Source organism: Gymnoscopelus microlampas (assembly GCF_963454915.1).
Source record: "Gymnoscopelus microlampas genome assembly, chromosome: 13".
In the NCBI taxonomy this organism is placed as follows: domain Eukaryota; kingdom Metazoa; phylum Chordata; class Actinopteri; order Myctophiformes; family Myctophidae; genus Gymnoscopelus; species Gymnoscopelus microlampas.
The window spans coordinates 42,417,200-42,442,689 of NC_139950.1; the positions used below are offsets into that span (position 1 = coordinate 42,417,200).

Genomic DNA, 25,490 nt, shown 5'->3' on the forward strand with positions numbered 1-25,490 from the left:
AAATATTTGACAAACAAGGCCTTCATTCCAGAGATTGCTGTACGGAGGAGTGGACTGTCTGAAATGAATATGTTCTGACAGTCGCTTCTCTTGATTGTTTTGTCAATTATTGTGCACAGGTCACAGCGAGTTCAGCCTGTTGGTCAGACTAATGTGAATTTCTTCCATCCGTCCATTTATTTCGCCCACCGTGGTCAGTGATGTAATATCAGCTAATACTGAGCCAGGACCTTCATACATAAATATGAGACGGTTTGCTGGATTGTACTGTTATGTGCCCTCGGCTCACAGCCGTAGCATTTCCGTGCGTCCCTCCAGTGCTCCGTTTTTTAACCCATTAAGACCGGGAACGCATCTGTGTGTCATTTTTTGGATTTCTTTGGCTATTCGAAAATAGCAGATATACAAGCTCATAGTGCGGCACCGAGTGCAGTAACCTACAAGCCTACAAGCCTATGAGCTTGTAGATCTGCTTTTTTTTTTGAAAAAACGTGAAGATTTGTGCAAATCTTTGAATATATATCTAACATTAGTAACTCAAATCTTTGCTTCTGGGGGGATTCTACAAATGTCTTCTAAATCCTAACAGTTTTTTGAAAAAACTTATGTTGCTATAAGATCAGTGGCTCTCAAACTGTTTCATGTCAAGGACCCCCAAAATGATATGTATTTGGCTGCGGTCCCATCTCAAAATATGTTGTTCCAGGGACCGCTTGAAAAGATTTTTCAAAGATTTGCACAAATTTTCACGATTTTTTGAAAATAGCAGATCTGCAAGCTCGAGTGCCACGCTATGAGCTTGTATATCTGCTATTTTTTTAAATAGAAATGACACCTGATGCTTTCTCGGTCTTAGTGGGTTAACGCTGAGAAGATCAGCGCCAATGCCTGACCTCTCATGATAATGAGGGGAATGATAGACCAAATCTTCTGCAGGGTTTCTATGCCTGTTGAGAATCTTAACAGAATCTTTACTGTCAATGGAATTGACACATTGTTTGAATACTTAACACTTAGCTTCACGTTGAACAAGTGTCTGTTTGTTGTTAATAGAAATATGAAGATAATCAAAGGCACTTGTGGGCGTCGAAGTTCAAGGTTGCTGCTACCCATGCTAGCACTCCTTTGGTCAGTTGCAATAAATGTCTGTTGGTTTGTGTTGTGGTTCCACACATATCCCAGGATTATCAACCTATTTGTCTGGTTGGTTGTATACAGTAAGTCCTTGTGTGAGGACTCGATTGTTCTATAAGCTAGCGAATGGCTTCTTAAAATTGATGCTGCGGCTTTGGGGTCGAGTGGGTTTTGATCGGTGAACCAAACAGCCAGTCACGGACCAGTGAATAAAGCCAGCCACGGGCTCAGAATCTGCTGGTTTCCCTCACCGCTCTGTCTTATCCGCAGGCTGCTCCATCTAGGCCCTTTTTTTCTCTCCCCTGCCCATTCATTCATCCCTGTCCGGTCATAGACTCGCTGACAGGCTGCAGTCTGCCTTTCGTTCCACACAACTATACGCTTTAATAACATTAACCCTGGCACCCTTATTTTAGGCATATCATTATAGGCAAAACATAAAAAAAATGAAAGAAAGTTAATATGTTAAAACATCTTTAAAAAAATCTGATCTACAAGCTCGCAAAGCAACACCTTGTGAGCTTGTAGATCAGCTATTTTTGAATAGCTTAAGTGGTTAATACACAAGCCTGAGTAGAAGACCTCCACCCCCCCTCCACACACACGCACGCACACATGAACACGAACACGCGCACACGTGTGCGCGCACACACACACACACGCACACGCAAACCCCTTGAATGGAGCACTGAGATGATATGATTACTTCGCCCGTCTCTCTCTCTCTCTCCTGAACCAAACATATATACGGTATAGGAGGAAGATGAAAAATCCATCACAGCCCTTCTTTCATCATAGGACATCACATATACGTTCCTCCGTATATAGCATGGAGCCACGCAGAGTGGGCTGAGATATCATCAGTGTTGTGGAAATTAAATGTGATGAAACGGCGCTCTCCCTCGCCTTCGTTAGCCAAAAGCAATCCATGACATCCGGGGCGAATTCCCATCTGACAGTCAGTAACATCCTCAGACCTTGAGTCATAGAGTAATTATTCCCAAAGCATCAGACACATGTGATTCAAGACATTTGATGAAACAGAGGAACTCATGGTGTGGTGTGTATTTTGGGAAAGTGCGCGTGTGTGCGCGTGTGTGTGCTCGCGTGCGTGTGTGTGTGTGTGTGAGAGAGAGAGAGAGAGAGAGACAGAGAGAGAAACGTTCACTCTCCTAATTATAAAATGTGTTCTTCTAATCATAGGGATGATGGTAATTATGCATTTACCATGCCTTGCTAGGGGTCAGTGGTACTGGTAGTGGTACACCCCATACCGAAGCCTCGTTTTCAATTCCTCTTAATGAGGCTGGGTTCCTTAATGTTACTTTATATTTTGTACGCACGGCTTTGGGAAATACGTTTGGTTGAAGACAATTTTATCATCTGTTATGACTTTATGCAGATGTATAAAGTTATCCACATTTAATTGAGTAACGTTTACCTCCTTCCTAAGTCCTTGCCTAGTGTTTCAGTATAACACGTTTTAGTCTTTATGCATAAAAGATAACAACTGGTTTTATAGTATTTTTATTAGCTATGTCATGTTTTTGTTCATTTGCTGTAGTCATGAGCATTCCTTAGATAATTCAAAATGTTACCTGTATGGTTAAATCTTTCCTAGATTACAGCTTGACAACGCTGTACTTTAGTGCATATTTACCGTAATAGCAGAGTCTTATGTTCTATGCAATTGTGTGCATTCCCGGAGCCCTTAATGCATATTATCATGGTAATAGTTATAGTTGATCATGATGGCAAATATAAAAACGGCTGGTGGGAGACTCGGCCCATTAAGTTCCAGGTTTTCTCACCCTCTGCGCTTCTCCATCCTCCATTTAGCATAATGATACTCAAACAATCAGTCTCCCACCATAGAATGCAGAGTGTGGTGTTATGCAGAGTAAGAGGGTGTTAACCCGTTAAGACCGGTGGGAACGCATCTGTGTGTCATTTTAAGATGTCTTTGGGCTATTCAAAAAATAGCAGATATACAAGCTCATAGCATGGCACAGAGTGTCGCGCTATTTTTGAAAAAAATGTGCAAATCTTTGAATATATATATATATTTTTGAAGCGAACATTTGTAACTCAAATATTTGCTTCTGGGGGATTCTACAAATGTCTTCTAAATCCTAAACAGCTTTTTGAAAAAAAAAAATTATGTTGCTATAATATCAGTGGTTCTCAAACTTTTTTCATGTCAAGGACCCCCAAAATGATATGTATTTGGCCGCGGACCCCCCATCTCAAAATGTTGTTCCAGGGACCTCCCAGAAGCAAAGATTTGAGTTACAAATGTTCGCTTTAAAAATATATATATTCAAATATTTTCACATATTTTCACTTTAAAAAAAAAAATAGCAGATCTAAATCTGCTATTTTTTAATAGCCAACGAAATCTAAAAAATTACACACGGATGCGTTTCCCAGGTCTCAAAGGGTTAATGTGTTATGTGCCTGTGAATATCGTGATCTGTAACCATGACATGCTCATCCCCGCAGCAGCAGCAGCAGCAGGTATAGTAACGGCTGATTCAGACGCAGTGAAGCCAGGCGTGACCTATGTGCTTTAAAGATTTAGAGCAGTCAACAAAGAGGGGTTATCCTCCCGGAGTCCTATTCTGATATAATGTAAGCCCAGAACCGCGCCGGCCACAGTACCACTGGTGAATAATACCACCGTTACTAGTATGGTCACATTTGCACAAGGTCTCCCCCTTGCATGCGGTGATTTATAAGCATAGCTTCCATCTGCAAACAGGCTGGGAGGCTTGAAGCTACGGGGCAGCACCCAGGGTCCAGTGCTATTTACTCAGCCAACCGAGACGACGAGGCGCTCCGCTCCCCTGGCAGGATCCTAGCGGTCACAGTGACCATGCCTGGTCCTCCTCTCTCTCTCTCTCCCCGCTGCTATATACCTGTCTGTCTGTCCGGGGCAGCTGCCCTGCCCCCGCTCCGCCCGGAGCGAGTCCTGGGCAGGTGTGACAGCCGCAGCAGCAGGGGCAGGGGCAGCAGCAGCGGTGGCGGCGGTGGTGTGGCGCTACAGGTTTCCGGCCATCTTTACTGTGTCATATCCCGCTGCTTAACCCATTAAGACCGGGAACGCATCTGTGTGTATTTTTTAGATTTCTTTGGGCTATTCAAAAATAGCAGATCTACAAGCTCGTAGCGCGGCACCGAGTGCCGCGCTACGAGCTTGTAGATCTGCCATTTTGGAAAATTTGAGCACATGTTTTCCAATCTGTGCTTCTGGGGGGGTCCCTGGAACAACATACTTTGAGATGGGGGTCCGCGTGTAATACATGTAATTTTGGGTGGTCCTTGACATGGAAAAGTTGGATTACCACTGATATAGCAACATACTGTTAGGATTTAGAGAACATTTTTAGATATGTATTTGGCCGCGGACCCCCATCTCAAAATGTTTTGTTCCAGGGACCCCCAGAAGCAAAGATTTGAGTTGAAACATTTTGCTTAAAAAATATATATATATTCAAAGATTTCCACACATTTTCATGATTTTTCAAAAATAGCAGATCTACAAGCTCATAGCGTGGCACTCGGTGCCGCGCTATGAGCTTGTATATCTGCTATTTTTTGAATAGCAGAATGTTTTGTTCCAGGGACCCCCAGAAGCAAAGATTTGAGTTGAAACATTTTGCTTTAAAAATATATATATTCAAAGATTTGCACACATTTTCATGATTTAAAAAAAATAGCAGATCTACAAGCTCATAGCGCAGATGCGTTCCCGGTTTGAATGGGTTAACAAATGGCTGGGATCTGCAGGAGGCCACGGCGCCCTAAGAGAAATCACCGCGGCTTAGTATTATGAACAATGTCTATGCAAAATCCTGGTCACACTTGATTCAATAAATCACTGCTTTAATAAGCCGCGTGGTTTTGCATATTTCACCAGACTGTGAAATTAAATCTCATCTTTTTGAGATTTGACTTGACGAAATTTGGAATTATTTTTACCCTTTTAATCTTAAGTTAAATTCCTGTGCATTTTAATTATATGAGTACATTTCTGAATCAAAAAAATTACACATAAAACAAAGGCCCAGTTGTATGTGCTGTTAACCCATTAAGACCTGAGGCCGATTCTACAAAATTTCTTCTATATCCCAACAGTTTTTTGAAAAAAACCTATGTTGCTACATCAGTGCTTCTCAAACTTTTTCATGTCAAGGACCACCAAAATTATACGTATTTGGCTGCGGACCCCCATCTCAAAATATTTAGTTCCAGGGACCTCCCCATAAGCAAAGATTTGAGTTACAAATATTAAAAATATAAAAAAATATATTAAAAATATTAAAAGATATACTGTATATATTCAAAGATTTGCACACATTTTCAAGAATTTTCAAAAATAGCAGATCGACAGTACAAGCTCATAGCGCGGCACTCGGTGCCGTGCTGTGAGCTTGTATATCTGCTATTTTTGAATAGCCAAAGAAATCTAAAAATGCCACAGATGTGCTCCCGGTCTTAATTGGTTAAATGGATGGTTTGCCACTAACTCAAGTTAGCACTCTGTGCTTCTGTACTTTAATGTACAGCGTGCTGAATAAGTGTGCAGAGAGAGGCTGGGAGGAGGAAGAGGATGCTCCACTTTAAAGTGATGTGATAGATTAGGGAGGAGCCCCGGCAACGGAATAATTTCCCTGGTGACCAATTTCTGAACGCTCTCTAAGCAAAGAATATAAGCACCGAGCCAACATGTCAGCTGCAGCCCCACTGTACTGTATATGCCAGAGTGCAGGCGGACGTGCTGACTCACTTCTAATGAGCAGACAGACACACAAAAATAATAACCTGAACCGGGGAATCATAAGTCATGACTGGGAGTATGTGATAGCGGTCTTTCTAATTAACACCCGGGCCTTATTTAAAGCTGTAGTATATGTGCATGCTAAACAAATGTCACTATAGCTTCTGTGGGGGCCGATGTTAGAAAGGGGGGAAAGAATCGCCAATTATTCTTTGCCATGCACGAGGTTCCTATATTTCACATAAGATAAAATCAGATGAGATAAGATAAGGATAAATGGTGAAAATAAAACACATGGAGAGGTAAGGTATAGGGAAGAGTAACAGTCACGAACCAAACAAAGATTCTAGATATCTGTTAACAGTCTATCAACACAGGATTATGAATAAATATACTGAACACAGTATATATGTGCTACAGTCTTTCAACAATTCTGTGTGTGTGTGTGTGTGTGTGTGTGTGTGTGTGTGTGTGTGTGTGTGTGTGTGTGTGTGTGTGTGTGTGTGTGTGTGCGTGTGCGCGCGTGTGCGTGAGAATATATGTACAGACTATCAAAAATGAAGATAAGAATGTATACTATAGCATCTGTCTAAACAACATGCTATCTAAATAACTTTACTTGGCATCTGTGGACAAGCAAACAGCATCTGCCTATAAAGCATAACAACTATCTAAGGCAACCAGTCGTGATACAAGGGAATACTAAGGGGGTTTGAGGTGGAGTCTGAAGAGATGAGTTCAGAGTCAGACTACGGCACAAAATTGGGAAGTGAGTCTGCAGTCCTTTCAGCCATGTGGAGGAGGTCATTCAAGAGCCTTGGAGCTAGGAGGGCCAAGAGTCTAGGACAGGGGTCTTCAACCTTTTCAGGCCAAGGACCCCCTAACTGAGAGAGAGATGAAGCAGGGACCCCCACTATATATTACATAACATTGTGTTGTAGATTAAAGCTTTTCATAGATGTTGGATTCATATTAATGTGTATTTTCAGACATTTAACGACTTAAACCATCAATACTTAGTGAACTTTCACTCTGTACTTGGTCTGCTCTTTTTTCCCTCTTTGCCGGAAAATAGCAGATCTACAAGCTCACAACGCCTCGCCCTGCGAGGCGTTGTGAGCTTGTAGATCGGCTATTTTCGGCTAAAGTTGTCCTTAGAATAGGGATTCTAGGGTTCAAGTGGTTAATGTAAAAAACAATGATCCTATCACACAGAGATTTGGCGGACCCCCTGTAGCAACTCTGAGGACCCCCTAGGGGTCCCGGACACCCTGTTGAAGACCCCTGGTCTAGGACACTTGGAGCAGTGATGGAAAGTAACAAAGTACATTTGTAGATGTTTGAGAGAGCGTGAAGGCAGACCAGAATGGAGGGAGTTACAGCAGCCAAGACTGGAGATGTCTGAGGCTTGCAGTGATGGAAAAAGTACTCAAATGTTTTACTTAAGTAAAAGTATCAATACTGAAAAGTAGAAATACTCTGTTACAAGTAAAAGTCCAGAATAAAAAAAAATCGCTTGAGTAAAAGTACAAAAGTACTTGGTGTCACAAAATGTCCCATTTCACAAGTTCAAAATGTATCAAAAAGATGTTTATACATTTGAAAACTTGAAATGGGACATGCTGCATAATGAGTACTTTTAATTTTTGTACTTTAAGTATATTTTGATGCCAATACTTTTGTACTTTTACTCAAGTACATTTTTTAGTTCCGGACTTTTACTTGTAACCGAGTATTTCTGGATTGCAGTATTGATACTTTCACTTAAGGAAAAAATGTGAGAACGAAACGACGTGTTTAACGAAAAAGGATCTACACCAACATCCTCTGTGTTAAATGAGCACTGAGGATTATACTGTGTGTCACAGCAAAAAAAGAATAGTGTGTGAGACACGTACGCAGGTGAATTAGAGTATAATCCCTGTTCTCACTGGCAGCACGGTAATGTTTCAAACCAGTATAAATCATCGTGCCCACTTGCGGTATCCTGGTGTTTTTAACCAATATAAATCTCACCACTTTCAGCTCTCCCCTTAATGAGGCTGTACGTTTGGGAACAGTTAATAACAAAACAGAGGCATTTAGACTAATCTCAGCATAAGGACAGTATCTCACGATGCGTCATACGGAGGGAGGAGGAACAATTGAATTAATCTCATCTTTAGCCAAGATGAGGAACAGCTCCTTTTAGTGCCTCCAACTAATCTCCGCTGGCAGACTCTGAGCCTGATTTATACTCCATCGTATGATGGCGTGGCCGTGGGCAAAAATAGCCACTCTACAAGCTCATACAACGCAATGTGGCGCAAACTCGTAAATCTGCTGTTTTTTGCCACGCGAAACCAACATACAACGGAGTGCAAATTTGCATCATCCAGAACCTTTGTTAAATATCTGTAGGGTCCATGCCTGGCACTTACTCTCTGTCTTTTTTTTTACACTTTCAAGATTAAATTAACAGATTCTGCTGTGTGTGTACCCAACACGCTCTCAGATACTAATCTCTCCACGGCTGAACATCCACTTTCCCTCCCAACCAAAACTTGATAGGCGGTGGTGCTGATGACACAGTGTCAGCATAATCAATTAAAACCCCCTTTTTTTATTAGTTGTCTGGCTCATCCATTAAGGGCTATTGATCTTCCTTAAAGGAGAGAATGCATTAGGTAATCACTTTTACTGGATGCTGTAAAGAGCCCTGATGTGACACCTTTGTGGCATATGCAGAAGTCACTTATTGGTTTAAAGGGAAGGTACCGTGAAAAGTGAGGCGAGTGAAAACGCTGTGAAACTGTCAGGAGTGCGAGGCTGGAGTGACATTCTGGCAAGGACCTCTCCTTTTCAGCTATAAATCAGTTGACACATGTGTAGTGGCCGATAAATTACACTCAAATGTGCACAAATTATTAGCAATCTTACCACTAATCAAGAGCTATAAACCATAAACTTCCCTTTTTGTTACCATCGTACTTGCGTTGTTGGAAAAACGCCTTCATGAGAGGCTTAGTTGTGTCATTTGTATTTTATTTTATTCCGTAATCCAGCGGGCAGAAGTGTCTGACTCCTTCTATTGTAGAATAGATGTTACTGGTCCTCTGTCAGCTGTCAGCTGTCCCTCAAGACACACACTGCTGCCATCACTCTGTCCTGTGGGTTTGCACTTTTAGATTGGATTGGAAACCTTGCCCATCAAGGGGTCTGCCCAGCAGTGGTGTAAAGTGTGGTATCTGAAACCACAGATTTCACTATGGTCTGGTAAAGGTTCTATTGCACTTTTAGTTGCCAACAACGCCATATTGTAGTTAGTTTGATGTTCCAGAGGTGTGTATGAATGGTTGAAGAATGGATTGAGTCTTCACTCCAGTCAGTGAGGTTACTTGCTTCCGATTTATTTCATAGTACACTACAAACAGAGTACAAACAGCTTTCCTATGGACCCTGAGGTCCCACCATCGGCCCCTCGGCCTCTGAGTGACACACACAAATAGTTACATTTCAGTCAATCTTTATAGCAGTGACCACATTTGAGATCTAAAGAAGGTAGGCAGATCTTGTATGTGTACCTTGAAAGGTGGGACCCCTCCTCCTGGCCCACTACATTTGCAACTGTATGGATCAGGGCCAGCAGTCACCTCTCTGTCTCAATCAACTCTCCTGTCTGTACTTGTGAAGTAAACATATGGCTTAAATGTGTATGTTATGTTATGAAATATACAACAAAAGTAACTAAGTACATTTACTCGAGTGCTGTACTTATTTAACATGTTTAGGTATTTTTAACTTTGCTGGAGTATTTCCAATTTTCAATACTTTTTACTTCTACTCTACTACATCTCAAAGGCAAATATTGTCAGCTGTCCCTCAAGTAGAAGTAAAAGTATTGGAAATTGGAAATACTCAAGTTTTTTTGTGTCTCAAATGTAAAACGCTCCATCACCACCATATGCCATGGGGCTGAGCTGGATGCAGGACGAAAAACAATAGCCATGCTTTTTTTTTCTACGCCTCATCATCTACGGTTTGTGTCAGACTCAGACAGTCATGGGGAAAGGTCAGAGAGCCTCTGTAAAAGATTTGAATCAAACCTCAGATGAAAGATTTACCTTGACAGGCGGAACCTGGTAAATACTGGTAAATAATAACAATACAAACCCGTGGCTCATCCTGCCTCTCTGCTAAACGCCAGGATGAAAGAAACCCACTGCATTTCAACGAGCATGTCACATGCTGTGATGCTCCAAATGGGACACATCTGGGTATTTTTGTCATGGTCTTGCCACTTAACCCATTAAGACCGGGAACACATCTGTGTAATTTTTTTGATTTATTTGGCTATTCAAAAATAGCAGATCTACAAGCTCATAGTGATGCACTGAGTGCCGCACTATGAGCTTGTAGATCTGCTTTTTTTATTTTATTTTTTCGTGAAAATGTCTGCAAATCTTTGAATATACAGTATATCTAATACCAAATACATTTTGGGTGGTCCTTGACATGAAAAAGTTTAGGCACCACTGATATATGTATATTTTTACATTTGTAGAATCCCCCAGAAGCAATAAGATTCGAGTTATAAATGTTCGCTTTTAAAAATATATATAAGATTTGCACAAATCAAGTCACAAATTTTCAAAAATAGCACATCTACAAGCTCATAGCGCGGCACTCGGTGCCGCGCTATGAGCTTGTATATCTGTTATTTTTTTTTAATAGCCAACGAAATCTAAAAATGACACACAGATGCGTTCCCGGTCTTAAAGGGTTAAGGCATCACTTTGTGCTATTAACCAGATTCTATTAAAATACACTGTTTTCTTCAATCGGTTGAAGACAAACAGTCCTTAATTCACTCTATGTTGCTTGTTTGTATTAGTCTCACGCTGGCAGACGTGTATTTGGCATTTTTACTCTGAGATATACTAATGGACTGTTTTTCGAACATAAATAAAGCGGCACTGGCACAGCTGCTGGAAACGGCACGTTTCTAAATACAACTTGACAGGGTCAGTGCTTCAAAACAAACTGTTGGGTTTAGCTTTGGCGCACAGTGTGATTTTAAGCCATTAAGATCGGGAGCGCGTCTGTGTGTCGTTTTTAGATTTCTTTGGCTATTCAAAAATAGCAGATATACAAGCTCATAGCGCGGCACCGAGTGCCGCGCTATGAGCTTGTAGATCTGCTATTTTTTGGAAAAAACATTTGTAACTCAAATCTTTGCTTCTGGGTATTACAAATGTCTTCTAAATCCTAACAGTTTTTTGTGTTTATATGTTTATATGTATTTGGTCGTGGACCCCCATCTCAACATATGTTCTTCCAGGGACCCCCAGAAGCAAAGATTTGAGTTAAAAACGTTGTAAAAAAATATATAAATATTCAAAGATTTGCAAAAATGTTCACAATTTTTCAAAGAAATAATGCTATGACTTGTATATCTGATATTTTTGAATAGCCAAAGAAATCTTTAAATGACACATGGATGCGTTCCCGCCCAGTCTTAATGGGTTAACACTTGGGTGTTATTCTTTGATGAATTTCCGTCGTCTCGCGTTGCTCTAGATTAATCCCATTGTGAACTGTTGGTGGAATTTGCTTTTTTCATTTGTCATCCGTTTATATTAATGTTGTGGCCACGCCTTTTGATGAATGCTGGAACCAAAGCACGTATTCAGCTGCTTTTGAAGACAAATGAGACCTTTGAAAAAATCATTTCTCTTTACTGTTTATTAATATACTTAAAAAGATGAATGTGAAATGGTGGAGCTAAGAGCCAGGCCTATGGATCATAATATACTTGCTTCACAGAAGTAAAGAATAATGAAACTATTTTAAGCTATAAAGCCATGCTTGAATAATATGTCTGGTGTAAAGTGCTGCAAAGCAAGAACTATTACCGGGTGGTTACTTTTTATAATCTTTTTGGAAAAGACAGCCATAAATATACACAGGTTTTCCTTCTTTATTTTATATGCAAACATTCATTAAATATTTACTCTATGTTTTTATTCTATCATCGTGTGTGTGTGTGTGTGTGTGTGTGTGTGTGTGTGTGTGTGTGTGTGTGTGTGTGTGTGTGTGTGTGTGTGTGTGTGTGTGTGTGTGTGTGTGTGTGTGTGTGTGTGTGTGTGTGTGTGTGTGTGTGTGCGCGCGCCTCTATGGACTAGTGAGCTATTTTAATGACATGATCTCTTTGTGTGTGTGTGTGTGTGTGTGTCTTCCCATGCATTAAAAAAATAAACTAAACAGAAGAAAATACTCATACTATAGTCCTGTGGCAGACTTCCTCACCTGGCATTGTGGGCTAATAGTCCCGATGGTGTTGCTACAGCAACCATTTAATGTTTAAACTTAAAAAAAATCCTAACAGGTCAGTCATACTGTAGTGTAGTGTACATGCTGCTACCTTGCAACGTTCAACAAAATGTAGTAGCCCCAAGTGAGCAGAAATGTTAAGATGCTTCGAGCTGACAGGAATTATGAAGACCATCACTCATTTCCTCATAAACTGTAAAAACCCACATTTATTGCTCAATTGATGTCAAAATCCCTGCATGGAATCCTCAGACTGTCCCCCATAAACAGTCCAGCCAGATGTTTGAATTATTGAAAGTTGAGCCCAGAGTGCGTGAACATGTTTTACTGTAAACAGCTACTGCAAATTATTGCTGAGAAAATGTTCATGAAAATAAACGACAAGATTTTGATTTGACACAGAGACTGTGGCGGAGGTACAGTACAATATCTACCTTGAAGAGATGTTAATGTGTGGTTCCTGAACCAATGGTGTCAAGTAACTAAGTACATGAAATGGGACATCCTGTACAATTCTGAGTACTTTTGCTTTTTGTACTTTAAGTACATTTTGATACCAATACTTTTGAACTTTTACTCAAGTACATTTTGAATACCGGACTTTTACTTGTAATGGAGTATATCTACATTGCGGTGTTGATACTTCTACTTAAGTAAAACATTTGAGTACTTTTCCCACCACTGCTGAAGTGCATATCGTTGCTGTCGGGTGGAAACCTTGTATTTCCTTTTTTTATTTTTTTTATAGCAAACATAGACGATCTACAAGCTCACAACAGTTGTGAGCTTGTAGATCTGCTATTTTCACTACTTTTGTGTGATACTCCTCTGTGATGGGGCATTAACTTACGAAAAAAACAAAAAGTTTAAATATGGAGATATAAGGTTTCTACCTGACAGCAACAATATTTAGACTGTTGGGGGTACAGGGGATCTGCTATGATCTTGTGAGCTAAATTCATGGCATAAGTACAGATAAGGCTCTCTAATAATTATACATCACTACTGTATTTAAAGCCGTTATCACTATTGTACATTTCAAAGCCCTTATAAGACCACTAAAACCCTTACACTCTAAATCAGTACTGTACTTTTAAAAAGCCCTTGTAGGTCACTATACCTTGAAAAGGCCTGGTAGCCATTTTTAATAATGCGTGTTTTAAATGCCAGCCATTATCTGTTGAGGACTATCCAAGGAACTGTCATGTCCTGCTCTATGCACTATACTGTATTCTGTGTAGGGCTCCTAAATGTAACAAGGATTTTATTCAATAGTCCTCAGAGTTCTTATCTTTTATTGTGCCTAATTCTGATAATCTTGAGCTTTTTATCGTGATTTGAACATTCATACCATATGTGCTGTCCTTTTAAGCCTTTGGTCGGTGAGTCTTTACCACTGGAAGGCTAGCATCCCTATTCTGGGCTAAACATTCACCGAAAATAGTCAATCAGACTGATTTAATCTTGTGCGCACATTTATAGGCTCTACACCAGGGGTCTTCAACAGGGGGTCCGGGACCCCTAGGGGGTCCTCAGAGCTACAACAGGGGGTCCGCCAAATCTTTGTGTGATATTTATTTTCTTTACCTTAACCACTTGAAACCTAGCATCCCCTTTTCTAAGGAGAACTTAAGCCAAAAATAGCAGATCTATAAGCTCTCAACGCCTCGCGCTGCGAGGCGTTAAGAGCTTGTAGATCGGCTATTTTTGACAAAGAGGCTATAGGCGTAGAGGGAAAAAAGAGCAGACTAAAAAAGTAAAAAAAAAAAACTTTAATCTGAAACGCAATTTTATACAATATAGAGCAGGGGGTCCCTAGCTCATCTCTCTCTCAGCTAGGGGGTCCTTGGCCTGAAAAGGTTGAAGACCCCTGCTCTACACATGAAAATTACAGCAGGGGTGGCAGTGGCTCAGGGGTAGAGCAGCCGGTAGATCGGCCGGATGGGAACCGTGAGGTTTCCAGATCGATCCCGGGCTCCCCCAGAGTTAGTGTCGAAGCGTCCTTGAACAAGACGCTGAACCCCTAATTGCTCCCGATGAGCAGGTTGGTGCCTTTCATGGTTTCCTCCGCCATCGGTGTATGAAATGAATGTGTGTGAATGGGTGAATGTAATGCACAATCTATGTAAATCGCTTTGGATAAGAGCCATGTAAATGCATCATTTACCATTTAGAATGGTCATACTCTCGAGCCGGTAGGCCTGTTGAGGCCTCCCCTCCTTGCTTATGTACAGAGGAGCTGATGGGGTATTCAGGTCCGTACCTGTACTGACATTATAACCTTTGTTGTCCCGCTTTAGATTCAGTAGACCTATAAAGTTAGACCTCAGTCCTGGCTCAATAATGCTACGGTACCCGTGCCCTTAGGCAGGGGTGCAGGAAAGCAGTGCAAAAATAGAAATGAGACAAAGCTGTAGGTGTCCAATGACTTTCTGAGAGACTTGCTTGACTGAATATCAAAGCAGCAGCAAGGCCAAAGTCTTTTTTTTTTCCCCAGACATGATTTCCATAAACTCCCACAGTCCCAAAGTCCTCTATAAGCACAGTCAATAAAGTACTTAACCCTGTTGTCACTGCCTGTCCTGAATGCAACTCCTGAAACCTGTAAAGAATTTCTGAATGTATTTTCTGGGAATATTGATAGCATCTCACGGCCTATCACATCCAAGTTATTAACAAGTCCTCCTAGATAAGTTTGAACCTGTCTCACTCCAGTGGTGGAAAAAGGACTCACATTTTTTTTTATTAAGTAAAAGTATCAATACTGCAATGTAGAAATACTCTGTTACAAGTAAAAGTCCGGAATTCAAATTTTACTTGAGTAAAAGTACAACAGTATCGGTTTCAACATGTACTCCACAAGCTCACAATGCGACGCATTTATTGACTGATAATCACGAGGGGCAAGTGCAATGTGAAATGTATGAGAGCAATAGAGAGGGTAATGCTAAGTCATGATTGAAAGCTTAACATGTACCAAGTGGTTCTGTGGCCAGTGTAATTGGCCTGGACCAAGTCAGAATGGCAGAGGGGGGTTTTGATATCATTTGTAATTGTAAGGATGTTGTAGTAGTGTGAAGGATTTATATTTGCTTGTTGTTCATTAGGTTTTAAGATGATATGTGGGTTTATGTATGTATTCTATGCTCTTACTTAGAATACACTCCTTACAGTGGTATAGTCCAGGCTGGCTCATTAGCTCAGCTGATCATAAAAGTGGCCACTTGTCAGTTGATCAGAGTCTGTGTGGAGGGAAAAGAGCTGCATGTGCTGTTCTTGTCCTTTTTGTATGTTCAAAGGTGAATAAATACACCTTCGAGTTAAACCCTACACCAGGCCTATGTAGTCCAGCCGCAAGTCGGGCATTCTCACAAAATGTCTCAATAGAAGAGCATGGAGACAAAATACAACCACCTCTGTTGTGTAAGTTGGACAACATTAAAATGTATTCTTTAAAAGAAGTGCAGTGGTCCACCCTCTTATTAAAAAGCCCAATTTAGATCTAACAATTCCGACCAACCTTTTTTTATCAGTGTTTTGGAGAAAGTTGTTTATTTCTCATCTTCTTCTACTGAGTCAGCTCTCTTTTAAGGTGTCAAACAATTTACTATTGCGCGTTCATTCAGGGAATTGTGCTACCGGTATTTTAATTCAGCTGGACCTTAGTGCTGCGTCTGATATGGTCGATCAAACTTGGACCATGTGGGGTTGGCATTCGGGTTAAATTGCCTCACAGTGGTTTGCTTCGTACCTCAAAGATTTAACTTTCTCTGTTGAATATTGGGAACGTTTTTCTTGGTCAGTGGCACCTGTCATCTGTAGAGTAGCTCATGGTTCTAATGTGGCCCTGTTTTCTTTTCTTTAGCTCCCTTTGGGGTCTGTTCACAGCTCTAACTCTGTTTTAACCCAGAGATGATCATTTCATGAAGTCCATTTTCTTCATGGCCTGAGGACATCAAATGTTGGATGGCAAAAACTTTCTCCAGCTAAAACAGAGGGAGACTGAGGTTACCTTATTTGCTCCTATACTCTAATCTAGTCAGTTCCCTGTACATGGGAGTCAGTCAGTCAGCTTTGTCTCACCTAGTCCAAAATCTGCTGGGCTCCTGACTGGCACTAGGATGAGGGGTCTCTGTGATCCAACATGAAACCATGCAGTTTCCATCATGGACCATTGTGTACCATCTAATATGATTGGGGGGGGGGGGGTCCCAGCTAAATTAGTTAACAAGCTCATAGTGCGGCACCGAGTGCCACGCTATGAGCTTGTAGATCTGCTTTTAGAAAAATCGTGAAAATGTGTGCATATCTTTGAATATATATATATGTTTTTAAGCAAACATTTTTAACTGAAATCTTTGCTTCTGGGGGTCCCTGGCACAAGACTTTTTCAGTTGGTCGTCCGTGGCCAAATGTATATCAATTTAGGGGTCCTTGGCATGAAAAAGGTTGAAAACCACTGACCTAAAAGACAGAAATTAAATTGGGGATGTAAATATGAAAATAATACATATATATTCAGGCTAAGTCCTCCATTGTTTCACAGGGAAAAATCACCTGATCGCGTAAACAACTGTACATTTAAAAGCCCTGTCATTGAGAGAATCAGGATGTACAAAACTACTTTATATCCGTCAGTGCACCTCCCTCTCATTGTTAGTCTCGTTGACGCTTCAAAAGAAACTAACTTCAAAACAGGAAGCTGTCAGAAAACTTTAAAACATTTCCCTTCGTTACCAGAGTCCAGCTCAAAATGCAGACCACTAAATTTATGCTGCTGACAGCATTCAGATAATGTTACGGATAGATTTTTCCCTCCCCTTCCTTCCTTGGTATGAGCTTGGCTGCACACAGACAGCTTGTGATGTGCAGCAGTATAGCACCGAGTCCTTGTGTAAATTTCAGGAACATCAATGGGACGGGGGGCACATAATGTCAATGAGAGGCTGTCAGTTTGGGCTGTAGGCTGGGGGACTGGATCAATGTGCCTCATTATGATATCCATGGGCCGTAGATTATTAAACAGAGAACCCTACCTATATGGATCGACACACATCTGACCCCCACCGTTCCCTCGAGGTGAATATTCTCTCGCCCGGGTTGGACGTTCTCAAATATGGCAGCTTATTAACCGCTTTCAGCCTGGCTTCCCTATTTTGGGTATGTCATTATAAGGTCAAAAAAGTTCATAAATAGTGAAAATAGCTGACACATTGTGAGCTTGTAGATCTGCTATTTTCACTATTCTGCGTGCCACTAAGTATATAGGGCTAAAGGTTGGAGATTAACCTATTAACTATTAACCTATTAATCTCCTTTTTTCCTATAGGCTTAAGTGGTTAATCTCCCCCGTCACATTCATTATAGATTAGAGCAACATAGCAATAGCAATTTCATGGCACAGCATTATCAATATGGCGGCACAAGATGCAGATATAAATCCATTGGAAAATATGCATGTATTCAGGTCCAGAAATCTAGCCTAAAAAAAAGTATGTTGTATGTTTGCATACATACATGTATGAGGTCCCTCCCCACCCAACCTAATCCCATACTGCATTTGTAAAGCAGGATTTCGCAAAAGCGTTTCTCTTGGGAGAACCACAGAGGACCAGAGGTGCACAACAAGCATAATAAAAGGAGGTTGCTCCCTCCTCCACGGTCCTATACAGTACATCTGTGTATGCCATTTAGATTCCTCTTCATTAACCTATTAAGACCTGAAGCCGGTTCTACAAATGTCTTCTAAATCCCAACAGTATTCTGAATAATGTACTGTATGTTTCTATATTATTGGTGCTCAGACTTTTTCCACGTCAAGGACCCCCAAAATGATATTTATTTGGCTGCCGACCCCCATCTCAAAATATGTTGTTCCAGGGACCCCCCAGAAGCAAAGATTTGAGTTACAAATGTGCGCTTTAAAACAATAGATATTCAAAGATTTGCACACATTTTTACGATTTTTCAAAAATAGCAGATCTACAAGCTCGTAGCGCGGCACTCGGTGCCGCGCTATGAGCTTGTATATCTGCTATTTTTGAATAGCCAAAGTGTAAAATAATGCTTTTTAGCCCAAATCAAAAAAATGACACAGATGCGTTCCCGGTCTTAATGGGTTAAGTCCTTTGGCAATCACGCAACATTAAACTACTGTTATTCTTATTGGTATACTTCTCCTGCAGCTTGATGGCTTTCATTACCGCCGGCCAAATAGGAATCACATGTACAGTATGCAGCATGTTGTTAATGTTGCAGGAAGCAGGAAATGAAACGGGCAAGACAGTTTGACCGCATTCAGACGAAAGCCTCAGAAAGAATGCAATATTAAAGGTGGTGAAGGGATGAAGAAATTGCCACTTACGTTCTGCTTGTACTTAACAAGCAGCTGTTCTTTTCATACATAAGTAAATGTATATATGAATAAATAAATACAGTACATACAGAATGTCATCGCTGTCGGCTCGGGGTGGAAACCACCAAAAGGGTAACTTTTCAGGAATTTGAAAAAAAGCGTTCCAATGGAGCCAGTGTGGTTATTATTTATAGTGACAAGCTCTTGTTAATATTTTAACTGCGTGTTAACAAAACACATTGACAGACTTAACCACTGTCGACTAGGGTAGAATTCACCAAAATCTTCTCAAAATAGCTAAATAAACCCCAATCCTGCTATAATTTGACAAAGCTCTGTGAGGGTGGTGAGAGCGTGGTTTGAGGGTGGTGGTGAGCCCAAATCTCTTCTGCCCGGTTCTCCTCAGTGGCTGGAGCAATTGATCTGAATTTGCACACAGCCATTCACCATTACCATGTGCACAGAACAGCGAAGCCCGTTTTTCACTTTCCCCAAATGCCGGCTGTTTATTAGCGTTTTTGTGTTCGCTGGCTCCCGGGTTGCCAGATCCTGTGCGCATACCCCCCCCCCCACGGGTATGGACTAGTTTTAATATCATTTTAGTTTTACATTTATTTACCCAGGGTAGGTATATGTATGCTGAGCACGAATGCTCTTTTTCAGCAGCGCCTTGCACTATCACAGAGACACAAAGACACAACTCTTCAAGCTTACAACGTATCGCTTTGTAGATCGGCTATTTTCTATCCTATTGCTTGACACTGTCCTACATCAAAGTATTAAAAAAAGATGAAATATGGAGATACAAGGTTTCTACCCAACAGCAACATTGCCTTGTCCCATGTGTGGCCTATATGAACATGCTTTGACTATTGTTTTGTTCTCTCTCTTTGCACAGGCCTTCCCGTGTATATCCACAGGCATCTACGGTAAGATCATCTCCTTTCATTACTTAATTTCCTCTATAGATTTTCATTGTAGACTGTGTAGAGTCGTTGTTGCAGTAACTGACTATATTGCTTCTTCTCTTGTAATCACTTCTTGTTCACCTTAACAGGAGTATCTATCTAATATACAATACAGTAGTATCTAATCTTCTATCCATGTTTGTGACTATACATTTTTGTAATGGAGTTTCCTGTAGGCCAACATGAACTTTCATAGCCGGTAACCTGAGACATAATAATATACTGAATAATAAAACAATTATTATGATACCTATAATTATGATGGATACAGTAGTAACTTAAGTATTTGGCTGACAAAAATTATAGCACTTCTCCAAAATAAGTTAGACCAGTGGTTCTCAACCAGTGGTCCGGGGACCACCAGTCCTTGAGGGGGTTCCAGGGGGTCCCCAGTTAAATGATAGATATTTAGGAACCAAATGGACCCTTATCATAAGGGTCTTATGTGTTTCGTGTCTGTAACTCAGAGAGTGTACAAATGGAACCGAATGGACCCGTTAGGGTCCATTCGGTTCACTCTCAAGGTTGTTACACACCGGGGCGATTTTTTCGTGCGAATAATGCGGGTTTTTTTAAAACCTTATAAAGTCAATGGCTCCGTACATGGAGCGAAAAAGCGAAAAAGCGAAGCGAAAAAGCGTCTTTTAATTATTCGGAACGAGTCCGAATTTTGCGTATATTCGCTATTTTCGCCGGTGTCGCCCGGTGTGTAAGGACCTTCAGAGTTACATTAACATTGATCTAATAAAATAAATTGTGGTCCCAGAGATAGAAATGCCATTAAATGGGGGTCCCGTTGCCCTAATGTATGTCAAACTGGGGGTCCTTGAAATTAAAATGGTTGAAAATCACTGCTAGAGCCGTAAAAAAAATCTTCTCTTATGGGGGTCCTTGGCATATCTTTTCAAATGGGGGTCCGACTAAGTGTCAATTTAGGGGGTCCTTGACATGAAAAGGGTTGAAAACCACTGAGTTAGACTAATCAATGAATGGTGAATCAAGACATTACCTTGATTGTACCCCCCCAACCCCCCGTCAAATAAAAGATTTTGCATAATACAGTATAATGCATTTTCAAATCCTGTAAATACTCGGGGAGAAAAACGTAACAGAGCTCAACTCCGCATTGGGGACTAGGGGTTCACATTGCATCTGTGCAGTACAGTATGTTGCTGATGAGGATGCTAGCTTATTGCTGCTGACTGTGTGTTGTGTTGCTGCGTTGCCAGTGGGAGACCGTCACACGTAGTCCACCAACAGCCCCTCACATCAAAGACATGGGGGGGTGGGGGGGGTAGGGGCTGTGCAGCGCTAGGCCCGCTGTGAGGGGGGGGAATTAAACAGGCTGTTCAATAAATAAACAGCTTAGCGTTGTCCCATAGCCGCATTTCCTACAGAACAACAGCTGATTAAGACCGAAGATCTTCTTCACACAGCAGAGGGCAAATAGAGGAGGGACTTTTCAAAGGAGCTACAGCTAGTGTGGGCTTTTATCATTCTGGGCTCCATCCCCAGACGTGCCCTGCCCTGAGATCCTTCTTTGAACACGCTGGCCCCCGCTCGCCGCTCGGGCATTCTGACATTTTCTGCACGTTCTAGATAACCTTTTGAGGTAAACTTCCCAGTTAGACAACGTAAACAAAGGCTTTTTGGTGAGGGCGGGCACTAGCACTCCGATCTCTTCGTCTACCGTCTGTCTTCCTTGTGACCTCTCTATACCTCTCTTTGAAAAATACCCCCCAAAATATACGGTAAAATGTGTAAGTTTACCAAAGCTTTGACCATTATTTTATTCTTTGGCTATTCAAAAATAGCAGATATGTACAAGCTCATAGCCCGTCACTTCTATGAGTTTGTAGATCTGCTATTTTCTTTTCAAAATCACGAAAATGTGTACAAATCTTTGAATATATACGTAGTTTTATAAAGCGAACATTTTTAACTCAAATCTTTGCTTCTGGGGGGGTCCCTGGAACAACATTTTGGGCGGTCCTTGACATGAAAAAAAGTTTATAAGTTTATAGCAACATAAAAAAAAAACTGTTAGGATTTAGAAGACATTTGTAGAATCCGCCCAGAAGCAAAGATTTAAGTTAAAAATGTTAAAAAACATATATATTTACAGATTTGCACGCATTTTCACGAAAATAGCAGATCTACAAGCTCATAGCGCGGCACCGAGTGCCGCGCTATGAGCTTGTAGATCTGCTATTTTTTTGAATGGCCCAAAGAAATCTAAAAATGAACGCAGATGCGTTCCCGGTCTCAAAGGGTTAATGTAGGCATGCCACACAAGCACCCGTGTGCGCACACACACACACACGTATACCGTAGGTAGGTAGACACCATATATATCTTTGCATGAATGAGCGTGACCCATTTCCAGGTCTTCAGTTGTGTGTAGTGGCAAAAAACAAAACAAATCCCGAGCGCCCGACGTTGTGACAGAGAGGAATCAGGGACAAGTTATCTGAGGCCTTTGTGGCGAGCAGAACAGATTTGTCAGGAGCGCTAATGCTAATTGACACGGTTCCTCACGCCTCCATATTCCAGGGGGCTCAGTCACCGGCTGACAGATGACGGGATGGCGGGCGGGAGCACGGGGGTAGGGGCGTAGCAGGGGTGGTGCGCGGCGCGCGGGGGTACCTCAAGACGCGCGGGGAAGAAAAATGAGAGCTCACGCGGCGCTGACAGTCCAATCCCTCAGTCCGATCCATTAGCCACAACAGAATTTCTGCAACGGTTAGCGTGTCGGTCGGGGAGGTACCACCCATAAACAAACTTGGCGCCCACCGTGGGGCTACAGGGTCACGCGGCATGATAGAGGTTATTAAGTGCCGCTCCTGTTCGCCCATCAATCACGTAACCGCGTGACCCGGGGTTTAAACGGATTATTCCTCGCGAGGAGGAGAGACACCTCTCAATGTCTCACAAGATCAGTGCCAATAGTCAAGCTGCAGAGTTCAGCTGCCAAGACTGATACAGCGTGATTTCTCTCATGTATTCTCTCTCTCTCTCTCTCTCTCTCTGTCCTCTTTCTTCTCTCTCTTTTTCACTCTGACAATCTCTTTACTATTATTTATTATAATATTACTACTACATCAGGGGTCTTCAACGTTTTCAGGCCAAGGACCCCCTAGCTGAGAGAGAGATGAAGCAAGGACCCCCTCTATATTGTATATAATTGTGTTTCAGATGAAACTTTTTTTGTTTACTTGGTCTGCTCTTTTTTTGCTCTACACCAAACCTCTTTGCCAAAAAATAGCAGATCTACAAGCTCACAACGCCTTGCAGCGCGAGGCGTTGTGAGCTTGTAGATCTGCTATTTTTTGCCTAAAGTTTTCCTCAGAAAAAAGGATGCTAGGGTTCAAGTGGTTGAGGTAAAAAAAAGAAAAATCATAATCATATCACACAAAGATTTGGCGGACCCCCAGTAGTAACTCTGAGGACCCCCTAGGGGTCCCGGACCCCCTGTTGAAGACCCCTGTACTACATCCATTCTCTCCCCCAACACACACACGCATGCTTGCACACGCACACAGAGGCACCACACGTGTTGGTTTTGCAAACTTTTGCGGATGTTGCGTTGACTTACATGTGTTCTATATCACCTCACACTAACCTTAATCCTACCATACTGTACATGCATAACCCTAACTTTAACCCTAACCTTATGAAACTGCAGTAAGATCAGGGGTGCAATGCTCATGGGACGGCCTTGCACGGCGTGCAGGAACCTATTTGACCAGGAGCACGCGCAGGCACACGCATAGATTTAAAAACGACTTTAAATTCACACTCAACAACGTTTACAACGGCTCCCGACTCACACCAGGTACATTAACATAGAAATGAGCCTAGATGCATATCAATTGTCCATCGTGTGACCTGTAGTGTAGGTGTTAAGCAACGTGCGCGTCACGTCATTAAAATACAGTGCAAGCACATTCCAAATGAGCATAGCAACACTGAGTAAGATCAAATGTCCCCAATGTGACCGTTCCCATTGATCGGTTTTGATGTCAAAATGTGTCCTGAAGTGCGCCCGGTGTCAGGAACGAACACACACACACACACACACACACACACACACACACACACACACACACACACACACACACACACACACACACACACACACACAAGCGCACAAGCGCACGCACGCTCGTACACAGGCTCAACCATGGCCAAACACACTCAGAAAGGACACATAAATAAGAAATGCCTTCTTGCTTTTGAAATGAAGCTTTTCAGGCAACAGAGCGTACGATTTAGCAACTCACCGCAGACCTTGTGGAGAGACCTCACCCTGGCAGGTAGAGAGAGAGAGAGAGAGAGAGAGAGCATCCTAGAAAACAGCCTTGTAATCGACTCTAAGGTTTAGGAGGCATCTGCCATTATCAATCTCGGCGCAACAGCTCAGGACCTACTGGTGCAATGCGAAGCCAAGGGCAGGAACATTCAGTTTCCTATTTAACCCATTCAAGCAGGGAACGCATCTCTGTCATTTTTTTATTTCTTTGGCTATTCAAAAATAGCAGATATACAAGCTCATAGCGCGGCACCGAGTGCCGCGCTACGAGCTTGTAGATCTGCTATTTTTTGAAAAATCTTGGAATATGTGCAAATGTTTGAATGTAAATGTTTTAAAGCGAACATTTTTAACTCAAATCTTTGCTTCTGGGGGTCCCTGGAACAACATATTTTGACATGGGGGGTCCGCAGCCACATACATATCATTTTGGGGCGTGACATGAAAAAGTTTGAGAACCACTAATATATATAGCAATATACGTTTTTTTTCAAAAATCCCCAGAAGCAAAGATTTGAGTTAAAATGTTTTAACTCAAATTTAAGAATATATATATATATTATATATATTCAAAGATTTGCAAAAAAAATCTAGATTTTTCAAAAATAGCAGATATACAATATATACAAAAATAGCAGATCTACAAGCTATGAGCTTGTAGATCTGCTATTTTTTGAATAACCCAAAGAAATCTTAAAATGACACACAGATGCGTTCCCGGTCTTAGAGGGTTAAGTGACAGTTTCTGCCATGCACCTGCATTTATAAAGAGTCGCTCTACTTTGCAACACCTCTCTGCTCTCCGCTCATGAAGAATCAGTATACCCGTTTGACTGGCCCCTTCGACACACACCCCCCCCCCCCCCCCCGTCCCACCTTTGGCCCCATCTGTCTCTGTGACGGATCTGAGGATTGTTGACAGCAGTGTTTTATTTGTATTTTATTTATTTATTTTTTGACATGAACTGGTGGTTGTGCAAGATAGGTAGATGTAATCGACTGAGGGCTGTACTGGAATGTCCACACTACCTACCCCACCGTAGGGGTCCAGATCAGAAAAGGGTCAGGGCTTGCTAAGAGTTTTCACCCGGCCATCTTCGTGATCCAACTGCATCCCGAACCCTGTGTCCGTGGGATTAGGAGGAGAAGCCATTCATTGGTACCTTATCTCTCCCCGGTGATGGCTATAGTAGTGCCTTGGTTTGTCCATGATGCCAGCAGCAGGCCTTCCCCGAGACTCTCTTAACCCCTTAAGACCGGGAACGCATCTGTGTGTCATTTTAAGACTTCGTTCTTTGGGCTATTCAAAAATAGCAGATATACAAGCTCATAGCGCGGCACCGAGTGCCGCGCTATGAGCTTGTGGATCTGCTATTTTTGAAAAATCGTGAAACTTTGTGCAAATCTTTGAATATATTTTTAAAGCGAACATTTTGAATTCAAATCTTTGCTTCTGGGGATTCTACAAATGTCTTTTAAATCCTAACAGTGAAAACGTTTAGAGTATGTTGCTATAATATCAGTGGTTCTCAAACTTTTTTCAGGTCAAGGACCCCCAAAATTATATGTATTTGGCCGTGGACCCCCAAGCCAAAATATGCTGTCCCAGCCCAGGGACCCCCAGAAGCA

At 41.7% G+C, this 25,490-nt stretch overlaps 1 protein-coding gene across 2 annotated transcripts in view; it reads left to right on the forward strand.

The window, feature by feature from the left end:
- Positions 1–25,490, forward strand: part of macrod2 (mono-ADP ribosylhydrolase 2) — an 839,875-nt gene that overhangs the window by 635,482 nt on the left and 178,903 nt on the right. For both annotated transcript variants that reach the window (XM_084075313.1, XM_084075314.1), the window contains exon 7: positions 19,480–19,510. In XM_084075313.1, coding sequence (XP_083931439.1) covers positions 19,480–19,510 — 31 coding nt within the window. The remainder of the gene's footprint in view (positions 1–19,479; positions 19,511–25,490) is intronic.